General features: G+C 34.5%; 1 protein-coding gene across 1 annotated transcript; it reads left to right on the top strand.

Annotated features, from left to right (window-relative positions):
- Positions 1-687: 687 nt before the first annotated feature.
- Positions 688-2,918, top strand: LOC107612249 (protein translation factor SUI1 homolog). The gene is made up of 5 exons (XM_016314047.3): positions 688-784; positions 886-978; positions 1,051-1,256; positions 2,339-2,392; positions 2,693-2,918. Exons 2-5 carry the CDS (start codon positions 939-941, stop codon positions 2,735-2,737), a joined length of 345 nt encoding a protein of 114 aa, XP_016169533.1. The 5' UTR covers positions 688-784; positions 886-938; the 3' UTR covers positions 2,738-2,918.
- The last annotated feature ends 9,224 nt before the right edge of the window (positions 2,919-12,142 follow it).

Here is a 12,142-nt window from a genome sequence, read left to right as displayed (position 1 = left end):
AATTTTTAAAAAATAAACTAATATTAACTGAAAAAATTTAATTACTTAAAGTTACTCTAATAAATATATATGTATTTTCATCAATGAGTTATAACTCAAATGACATAGTTTTCTCATACTCACTTAAGAGATCGCGGGATCGAATTTCTCTATCTTTAGTAATATATATATATATATTTCGCAATCAAATTTAGTTTACAAGCTTATTTTCTTTAAATAGATAAATAAATAATCTCAATATGTCTTAATTTTTTATTTTAGACATTATTGTAACATAAATATTGTTTTATAACCAACATGTATTTTTTTAATTAGAAAATAATTTAAATATATAATTAATTAATAACAATTGTTTTTTTTATAGGATATCAAAATGTTTAGTATATGAATAATGTTATTGATAAACAAAAATTACCTTTTATTTGTGAATGTTTGGTTCAGCCTATATATTAAGTACTCTCTCTTATAAATAACTATAGTATAGTATTGTCTTTAATTGATAATCATAATAATCAAGTAGTTAAATATATAACTACTTGTCACTATATTTGAAATAAATTATGAAAATTAAATTTCTCAGGGGATTATTATTGGCATGATTTAAACATTTGTAATATGAGTTTGAACAAAACTATTACAACAACCACAACCAATTTGGGCGGCTGGGAGCACTTCTCTCAACCGCTATATATTAAAGCTTGACAAAGTTTTTAATCCTTAATTACTTTTAGTAAAAAATAAAGGAAAAGAAAAAATCACCTTCATATACCAAAACAAGTTTCAGGTATTTATCATGTTATGATCGTTACTGCAATTCCCTAAATTCCCCTATTACATATAAGCGTGAGGATTTCATTTTATTTCTGACTTTGGTGAATTGATTAGATTTGTTGAAAAGAGTGTGTGTTGATTACAAATAATAACCAAGTGCAGTTTTCATGTCTGAATTTGACACAAACGACATTCCATCTACTTTTGGTGAGTTCTGTTTTTTCAATACACAATATGTTATTATATATGTTGATATGGTAATGAAGAACATACATACAGATCCGTTTGCTGAGGCAAATGCTGAGGACTCAGGTATCGGGGCGAAAGATTATGTTCATATCCGGGTGCAGCAGCGAAACGGGAGGAAAAGCCTTACAACAGTTCAAGGATTGAAGAAAGAATTCAGTTACTCCAAGATTCTTAAGGACCTCAAGAAAGAGTTTTGTTGTAATGGTACTGTTGTCCAGGACCCTGAGTTGGGCCAGGTATATATACATCCTTCCTCACGTGTGCGTCAATTTAATTCTCAAAAATATCAGATATTTTAATTTGATTAATGCTATACATTTTAAAGATCAATTTAAAACATTTTATCATTCGAGGACTAAATTCACGTTTTCAGGGATCATTTTGATCATTAATCTCTAAGGCTGTCTTTGTTTTCGAAAATAAAACAGGACAAGATACTAAGAACAAGATAGAATAAGACATTGATGAAAATCCAATTTATTCTCATTTTTTTCATTCAAAAAATTTGAGATGAAAAATATAATAATAAAAAATATAATTATAAAAAATTAACAAAAATAATGAAAGAAAAAATAAAAAATAAGTTGTGTCTCTTGTTAGTGTTTCCGTGTCCTTCCTGTCATGATGGACACAAAATACACTAATTTAGTGTTTTTGGATACATTGTCTCTGTCTATGTCTCTTCTGCCAAACACAATTTTGTATTTCAGTATCTCTGTTTTGTCCTGTCTCTATAAACAAACGTAACCTAAATAATACTTCTTTAATTTGACAGCATTTGTTATTTGAGTTATAAATCATAATTATTAGAAGTTTTCAAACTATCATAATTCTTTAAGGTTTTTAGATTTCAACATTATGTGTATATTTTTTTTAGAAAAGTATAGGTAACCAACAATATTTTTGAACAATCTGTGAACAATGTGAATTAATAGGGTTAAAAGAGTAAATTAATCTTAAATTTAATTAGTAGCATTAAATTAGGATGTAATGTATTTTTATTTGATTGGTGGTTGTTCATGTTGTTCAAGATGGTCATTGTTTACCTAGTACTCCCCATTTTTTTTTTCGAACTTTGTTAGGTAAACAATGACTTTTGTAAACAATGTGAACAATGAATTTTAAAATTAACCAAATAAAGTAAAAACATATTATACTCTTAAATTATCCACCTAAATCTTAATATTAAAATAATCATCTGCACACATAATAAATTAAACATCTGATATATCCATTATTTACATTGTTTAATATTTTTATTGTCTACTTGTACTTTTCCTTTTTCAATAGTAGAAGGAAATAACGCTATATTATGCAGGTCATACAACTTCAGGGAGATCAAAGGAAAAATGTTTCTACCTTCCTTGTGCAGGTGAACGCTAAATAATTAATGATCCGTGGATTTTAGTACGTTTGTATTTATAGTGATTATGGTAATTATGTAAATATTGTTAAAATTAAAATTATATTTTTTATATTTTGATAATAATTTTTTTAGCAATACATTTTAAAAAATGTTGTTAAATAATAAAAAAAATGTTTTAATTTTAACCATACTTTTTAAAATAATATAACTACCATAAAGTAAGTATATTAGAATGACTCTTAATAATATCATAGTTTTAAATGGGTGTTGTAATCTGTAATAAATTCCCCTGTTGTTATAATGCAGGCTGGCATAGTAAAGAAGGATAATATCAAGATTCATGGTTTCTAATTAAGTACTACTGAATAGCAAAAGATTGTACATCTAAAACTCAAGCAATAGCCAGCTTTGCGTTATTGTATGTTATGTGCTGTAATCATCTACTCTAGGTTTCTTAATTAATCATTGTATTATGTAGTAAAAGATTATTATAGATTACTTATATATGTGTGTTCCCATGCAACCATTTCGAATAAATTTCTCACTTTTCTTCCCCTTGTGCATCACTTTATGTAAAGAATCACTCCACCTTTCACTTTTTCAGAGAGAAGTATAATACATTATCGAATTAATTTTGTAATGAAAATTTTCAGAATTAATCTTAAGTTACCCTCTTTTTTAAAAAAAAAAAAAAGTTGTTATTGATCGATACGTCGATGTCATTACTAAAGATAAAGAACATAATAATTTATATATTTTTTATTAACTTAAATTTTGAGTAAAAATGTCCATGAATTGGATTGTATATGCAAATATGAGGTATTTATATCTAATATGATCTGATGGTTTCGGTGGCTAAGAGAAGGGGGGTTGAATCTTAGCCCCCTTTTTTGTTGCTTAATACTTGCTGAACTTAGAGGAGACCTTTCAGTTTTGGCTCGTCTCTGGATACGAGACCTTTTTGTTTTTGCTCGTCACTTGCCACGAGACTTTTTGTTTTGTCTCGTCACTTGACACGAGACATTTTAGTTTTTGCTCCTGTGCAGTAGAAAACAGAAATAGAGAGAAGAAAGATTACACTCAGATATATCCTGGTTCAGCTGCTAAGTGCAGTGCAGCCTACATCTAGTCTCCATCACAAATATGATGGAATTTCACTATAATCAATCTGATTACAACTTGTAAAGTGCTAACCCAACTTACAAGGGGATTCCCACAGAATCATGAAACACAACATAGATGAACAAAGGAACTCTAAGACATCTATGGCTTTTTCTTTTAATTTTGCACTCTCTGCCTTTTTCCGCTCTATGGCTTTTTCATTACAAACCTCACTGTTTGCCTTTTTTCCATGAGACTCAAGACATGACAAAATTAAACAGAAAAATACAAAACAGAATACATTGAAGGAGAAGAGAAAAGCTGTTAGCTCAGGTAGCTCTGAGAACACTGTGCCTTGCACTCTCAAATTTTCTCCTTGCCTCAAACAGTGGCTGTCCACCCTTATTATAGAAGAGGGGAGCCTTCACTTATTGAAGCCAAAACCGAACCAACTTCTTCCTCCTTCAACAAAACCGGTTCGGCCACATAGAGAGAGAAGAGATAATCATGCAAAACCCAACATGCAATTACCTCTAGTCCTTTCTTGATCATCATCCTTCATCAATCCGAGCTCTCCATCCTTGGCTTGCTCTCCAAGATGGATTTCTGGCCCTTGATGCTTCATGATGATGATGACTTCATCTGCTTCAATCTCTGCCTTCAACCATCACTTCGCCACTCTAGCTACTCCCTGTGGTGGTTGTGCAGAATCAAAGACAAGCCATGCTTCAAGAATCTCCCTTGCTGGCCGAGATCTTCTTCGTCCATTTTTGAGCATGAAAGGCTCAAGATACATCACCAAATCTAACCAAATATAGTGAATATCTCAGCCACAGCTCATTTTTATTTTAGTATGTTTTCTTGCCATCATTAGCTTGATGGTCTTGATGCATGCAACTTCATTTCGGTAGCTCCATGTAGCTTCCATGGCTTCCTTTATTTTCTGGATATTGACCGAAAAGAAGAGAGAGATGAGAGAAAATAAACAACTTGAAACAAAAACAATTCAAAATGTAATAAACCAATTAGTTGGTGAAAGTTGCTTTTACTTCCCTAGCTTAGAGTGGCGTGTAGTCATTACACCCATCAATCAATTCAGCTAAACTTTTTTCTCTCATGTTCCCCATGCATTAATTAACAATGTAATAGATTTTGAAATTCATCACATGGTTAAAGGCTTGGTTCCGTTGGAAGCACTTTGCTTTCATTTTTCCTTGGTTTCGGACCAAGTTTGGAACCATGCATCACAAATAAAATTTGGGCTTGTAGCATTGAATTTAAAACTGGCCCGTTTGGTTAATATTTGCTTTCTTGATGAGATTTGTTTCGGATCAAGCATAGAAGGTTCTCATAAAAAATAAATATGGGCTTGGTTATAATATTATTGAGTTTGGCCCATCAATATAAATTTCAGCCACTTAGTATAAAAACATGCAACAAGGCTGGTTATTGGGCTTAAGCCAGAAACTCATTTTTCGGCCCAATATTAAAACCTGCAACAAAAATTATTTAATCAAATCAGATTATTAATTTTTGCAGTTAATTATTTTAAATAATGTTTAGTCATCACAAATATTAATCAAGAGTTTTCCAAACTCATCAATCTCCCCCTTGATGACAAACATTATTAAAATTGAAATGGAAAAAATTTAGAGATTGAGTAAAGAATACTCCCTTTGAATTTGAATTTCTCCCCCTTTCAAAATGTCACATTGCTCCCCCTTGATGTATGCTTATGTTACCAAGGGAAGCACTCAACCTGTAACATTTTTAAATCAAGCTTCAAGTAACAATGTTATTTAGCATATTTTATGATGCTAAATGCTTGATTTATGAGCAGTTTTAATTGATAATCAAAACTTATTTGATATCATAAACTGATTTACTACTCAAACTACTTCATACAAAAAATATCAAAATGTTTTTTCAAATCTTTTCCTGTTAAAGATATCAGAGCAAAACAACATGATGGAAAAGTATTTGAGCAAACAAACAGGGCAGTTTTATTACATAGTTTAAAGGAACTGCCAAAAAATAAGTTTTCAATATAACAAGTTTATCAATGATTAATCAACAGCTGGGCATCTCAATAAATCTAACATCATTATAAACCAAATGCCAATATAAACCAATCATTATAAGCCAAATGTAGTTCAAGCAACAACATGCATTCTTTGAACAAGGGTGATCATGAATTTTCAATTTTGAAAGTTTCAACCCCTCTTCCCCTGTTTTCAGCAGCCCCTGTTTCGTTCCAATTTCAATTTTGGAACCTTAAATTCCTCCCCTTTTTGTCATCATGGGGGCACCTGCACAAAATATTGTTACAGAAAACAGAACATACAATATAACAGTTCAAAACATAACCAAACGATGTCATCAAAGTATCACCTAGGTAGCTATTGTCAATTGCAACCTTAACAAAAAAACAAAAGAGCTAATTGAGCCAAATTGTGCCAATATCAAATAGTAACCAGAGAGTTAATCATCGAAAAGATTAAAGTCAGGTTTCTCCTCGGCGCCATCACTGCCAGCTTCTTTTTCAAGACTTTCCAACATTAGACTGACCCTCTCTTGGCATTTCTTCCATGCCAATTCATTCTCATAAGCAAGTTTGCGAGCAGACTTGTGAAATTGAACCATGAGATCGGACATATTGGTGAATTCTGTGAGAATTTCTCTGAGGGAACCAGTCGTCTTTGAGGATTCTGGGCGGCCTTCAAAGTCATCATCAGATTTCTTTCCCCTTTTTGCAGCTCCACCTGCTCTGATCATGGAAACCCGGTTCTCTACATTCTCATTGGTTAAATCTACCTTAAAGTACTCAAAAATGCATGTAAGAAACATTCCATAAGGTAGATTGGCCTTTTTTGTACTTTTCACAGACTCCCACATGTGACGAATCATAATATAGCTAAATGAAATAGGAGTTGAAGTAACTAAAGCAAATATTATGAGACAATCAGATACAGTTACCCTGTTGTGAGAACCACTTTGAGGAGTGAGAATGTGAGTTATGATGCGGTGCAACAGAGAGTTAGTTGGACCCAAAGCTTTATGAGTCGGAACAGTTCCATCTAGGCCAGACAAATTTTCACAGATTTGATGAATCACTTGCTTGTATGTAACTCCTACATGTGAGTCCCATTTATCACTCATATAAACCTTTGGCCCTTCATCAATGTATCCAAGAACAGAAGAGATTGTTTCAGAATCCAGTATGATCTGAACCCGTTTCACATAAGAGTGAAGGCTACCATCAATAAACCTTAGATTTGCATAGAACTGCCTAACCAGCCCTGGGTACACCATTTTATGAATATGAAGCAGAGGTGACCATTTAAGACCTTCAAACATGGGCAGTAAATCGAGTCCTTTGGAGGCCAGAGATTTTAGATTCACTAGATAAGAGAGACACAAATGCCGTTTCTCCAGGACTTCATTGTGGAATTCAAAAGCAGCACACGTAGAGAACCTGGAAGAATCGAAATGTGAGTGTTGTTTGTGAAACTTGTTCTTGAACTCCATTGACCCAAGGTTCGCGGGTTCTCTGGTCTCATGGAACTCGAAACCCTTCGTCTTCTTGGAACTCTTTCCGGATGCATGTGGAGAGGTTCTTTTCGGCGATGATAGAGAAGGTGAGGTATGAGACTCCTCTACTTCCTCTTCAATGCTGGGCTCCTTCGCCTTCTCGCTCTTCCTTCTTCCAGAATATTTTTGAGCAATAACTTTGCGCCTCATAGTCTCGGTTCTCTTGGAGGGGGGTGAAAGAGAAGAGGAGGAGGTGGAATGGATGTGAATGTGGGTATGTGATTGGGGTGTAGAAGGTTTTTGAGATTGGCGAATTCTCTCACTCTTCCTTGGGGCTGTTTTCTTTTTCATAATGAAAGAGATCAATGGAGATGGAAGTTGGAGATGAAAGGGTGGCCGAATAGTGATGTGAGTGATGGGAGGTTAGAGAAGCATTAAATGCTTAATTGGAGAGAGAATGAGAGAAGTTATTACCCATTAAGAGAGCGGTTATTATCCATGGGGGTTTCAAAAACTGAAAAGAGGTTTCCCTAAATCAAGGGATTAGTTGGAGAGAAAGATTTGATTTGTCAACATGCTTCTTCCAATAAGATTTGATGAGACAACCAAGGGATTTTGTTGATTTAATTTTTCAAAAGAAATGAAACTAACAAAACTGTCTTGGTGGGGTCAAGGAATTTTTGGTGGGGCCCATAAAATTCGAATTCTGCGTTGCCTCCCCCTTGACCACAGCTCTTCCATTCTGCCATTTATTGTTTCTCGTCTAAATCTACGAGCAAAAACTGAGCAGAGTCAAATATTCACAAATTTTCAATGAAACTTAAATCAAACATTCCCAAGCTTTTTCTCAAGGTACAGAATCTGTCTTCACAGAGGGATTTTGTAAAAATATCAGCAATTTGGTCTTCTGATTTTACAAATTGAATATCAATAGTACCATTTTGCACATGTTCCCTAATAAAATGATACTTTATCTCAATGTGCTTGGTTCTTGAGTGCAAAACAGGATTTTTTGAAATATTTATTGCACTCATATTATCACAAAATAGGGGTATACTACTGATTTTTAATTTGTAATCTTCCAATTGTGTTTTTAACCAAATTAATTGTGTGCAACATGCAGATGCGGAAATGTATTCTGCTTCAGCTGTGGATAAGGCCACTGTGGCTTGTTTCTTGCTTGACCACATGTTGAGTGAGCTTCCAAGGAAGCAACACATGCTGGACGTGCTTCTTCTATCCACTCTATCTCCCGCATAATCTGCATCACAAAACCCTACTGCACAAAATTCATCAGATTTAGGATACCACAAGCCATAATCACAAGTCCCCTTAATGTATCTAATGATGCGTTTAACAGCCGTAAGATGGGATTCTTTTGGGTGAGATTGAAATCTTGAACATACACCCACACTTTGAACAATATCCGGTCTAGAGGAGGTAAGGTACATGAGTGAACCTATCATTCCCCTATACCTTGTTTCATCCACATCTTGACCATCATCATCCTTTTCAAGTTTTGTGTTGGGATGCATTGGTGTACCCATTGCTTTGGAATTTTCTAGGCCAAACTTTTTAATAAGTTCTTTTGCATACTTTCCTTGGTAACCACTAGGAGTTTGTTTAATTTGGAGGCCAAGAAAGAAAGTGAGCTCTCCTATTAAACTCATTTCAAACTCACTAGTCATGAGTTTTCCAAACTCTTCACACAAGGAAATGTTGGCCGATCCAAATACAATGTCATCAACATAAACTTGAACAAGAAGTATATCATCATTAGATGCTTTAATGAACAAAGTAGTGTCGGTGGTACCCCTTTGAAATTTATTTTCCAACAAGAAGGCACTAAGCCTTTCATACCAAGCTCTTGGAGCTTGTCTAAGACCATAAAGAGCCTTAGTTAATTTGAAAACATGATTTGAAAACTCTTTATGTTCAAAACCGGGGGTTGTGCCACATACACTTCTCTATCAATAAAGCCATTAAGAAAAGCACATTTAACATTCATTTGAAACATTTTGAAACCTTTATGGGCGGCATAGGCAAGAAGCAACCGAATTGCTTCCATTCTAGCTACCGGAGCAAAAGACTCATCAAAATCTATACCCTCTTCTTGATCGTAACCTTGGGCCACTAATCTAGCCTTGTTACGAACAACTTATCCATCCTCACCAAGTTTATTTTTAAAGACCCACTTAGTACCCGTTACCTTCATACCATCCGAATAAGGTACTAATGTCCAAACCTCATTCTTGTCAAATTGAGCTAGCTCTTCTTGCATGGCCTTGACCCATGATGGATCTTCAAGAGCTTGTTTGACATTGTTGGGCTCCATTTGTGACAAGAAAGCAAAGTTGCTAGGTTCGGTTTGTCTTTTGGTGGAGGATCTTGTTGTTACACCATGAGAGGGATCACCAATGATGAAGTCATGAGGATAACCCCTCATAGACTTCCATTCTCTAGGTTTTCGGCTAGGTGTTGAACCTTGATGAGCTTCTGGTGGTCTCGCTGTTTCAGTTTCTCGTGTCTGCTCAGGAGATAAAATGGAAGTTTCTCCTTCAATCTGACGAGACAGAATCGGGCTGACAGATTCTTCATTCTGGACAGATTTGGGATTTTCTTTGCTTGTTCCATCCTCTTCACAATCTGAGTCAATATCCTTCACAATACTGGGAATTAAGTTAGAATCACAAAAAGTAACATGTATGGATTCCTCTATTGTCCTATGTTCCTTGAGATAAACTCTATAGGCCTTGCTTGTGGTGGAATATCCAACAAACATTCCTTCATATGATTTTGGATCAAATTTTCCAAGATTTTCCTTATTGTTAAGCACAAAACATTTGCATCCAAAAACATGAAAGTACTTAAGATTTGGAGGGGTTCCTTTCCATAGCTCATAAGGCGTTTTCTTTAACCCTTTTCTAATGATTGTTCTATTCAAAATATAACATGTTGTGTTCACAGCCTCAGCCCATAAGAATTTAGGAATTTCACTCTCATATAACATAGCCCTAGTCATTTCTTGAAGGCTTCTATTCCTTCTTTCAACCATCCCATTTTGTTGGGGGGTTCTAGGACATGAAAAATTATGAGAAATCCCTAAGTCATCACAGAATTTTTCAAAATCTTGATTTTCAAATTCTCTTCCATGATCACTTCTCAAATGGGCAATTTTCAAATCCTTTTCATTTTGAATTCTCTTACAAAGGGTGGAAAAAGCATGAAAGGCATCATTCTTATGAGTAAGGAAAAGTACCCAACCAAATCTAGAGTAATCATCTACCACCACAAGACCATAATGTTTACCTCCTAAACTTTGAGTTCTAGTAGGACCAAAAAGATCAATATGTAACATTTCCAATGGCCTTTTGGTTGAGATTCCATCTTTTGATTTAAAAGAGAATTTTACTTGTTTGCCTAATTGACAAGCGTCACAAGTAAGGTCCTTATCAAACTTGATGTTTGGGATTCCTCTAACCAAATTTCTTTTGACTAGCTTAGAAATTTGATACATGCTTGCATGTCCCAACTTTCTATGCCAAAGCCATTTTTCAGATTCAAAAGATGTAAAGCATGTTACATTTTGTTCTTTTAAATCCTCAAGAGTTAATCCATACACATTGTTACATCTTTTAGCTTCAAGAAGAACATTCCCAGTTTTTTCACACACAACTAAACAAACAAATTTCTTAAAGATAACTTCAAAACCCAAATCACAAAGTTGACTAACACTAAGCAAGTTATGTTTCAAGCCATGTACAAGGAGAACATCATTTATACAAGAAGAAAAGTTTTTACCAACTTTCCCAACAGCCACAATTTTTCCTTTTGCATCATCACCGAAAGTGACAAGTCCTCCATCATAGTCATCAAGCTTTATGAAGAAGGTTGCCTTTCCGGTCATATGCCTAGAGCATCCGCTGTCCATATACCACACATTTTCCTTCCTTTTGGATGCTAGGCACACCTACAAAACAATGCTTAAGTAACCTTAGGTATCCAAATCTTTTTGGATCCTTTTACGTTAAACCATCTTCTATGTCCTAAGCCATTGTAATCAAAAACAATTTTATAAACCTTGTCACCAACCATTCTTTCACCGAAAAAGCATTGAATGGGAAATGTCCATTCCGATTGCATAGTCTACAAAATCTTGGAGTTGATTTTTTATTAAAGTAGGTGGGATCTTGAAATCTTGTGTCATGAGAAGATGAAGCAATATTTTCAAAATGAGAATTTTCAGATTTATAGAATCCCAACCCAGCCTTATCATAAAGAGGTTTTTGACTAGCCAAGATGTGATTTAAACTTTCGGAACTTTGTGTAAACTTGGCTAAGTCTTCCTTAAGTCTTTTAACCTCTTTAAGCAACTCTTCATTTTGCTTAAAACAATCCACATATGCAAGAACACAATGGTTACTTTCACAGCTTCTAACTTGGGCTCTTAACTGCTTATTCTCTTCAACAAGATCACAAGCAGTTTCGGCCTCTCTCACTTTTTCTTTTAGAAAATTGTTTTCAGCCTTAAGAATGGTGATTTGTTGTTCAAGTTCTTGATTTTCCAGCAAAAAACATCTTATTTTTTCAGAAAGGTGGTCTATCATAAGATGAAGATCTTCAGTGTTAGGGTTATGAAAGACTACCTGATCTATGTGGTCTGCCATGAGACATGTTTGTGACTTGGTCTCAGTTTCTTCATCATCATCATCAGAATCATTCTCCAAGTCTTCCCATGTGGCCATCAGTCCTTTCTTCTTTCCTCTTTTTGGCTTTTCTTCCTTCTTCAGCTTGGGACAATCAGATTTGAAATGCCCCATTTCCTTGCAATTGTAGCAAGTTACCTTGCTGAGGTCTTTCTTCACTCTCCTTGTGCTGCTGCCTTTACCTTTGAGCTTAGCCATTTTCCTGAACCTTTTTGCAAATAAAACAAACTCATTTTCAGAAGAGTTATCACTAGATTCATCATCCAGCGGGTTAGTCACAGAAGAAAATGCAATTCCTTTCTTTTTGTATCCTTTTTTAAATAGGTATTTTCAAAAGCAAGAAGATTTCCTCTCAAATCATCAAGTGTCATGGAGTCTAAGCTACTGCTCTCAGAAATAATTAAAGCTTTAGTTTTCC

This window comes from Arachis ipaensis, chromosome B8 (assembly GCF_059453495.1).
Source record: "Arachis ipaensis isolate K30076 ecotype BB chromosome B8, ASM5945349v1, whole genome shotgun sequence".
NCBI classification, from domain to species: domain Eukaryota; kingdom Viridiplantae; phylum Streptophyta; class Magnoliopsida; order Fabales; family Fabaceae; genus Arachis; species Arachis ipaensis.
The sequence above is the reverse complement of the archived record's forward strand: the minus strand, read 5'-3'. Positions and strand labels throughout refer to the sequence as shown.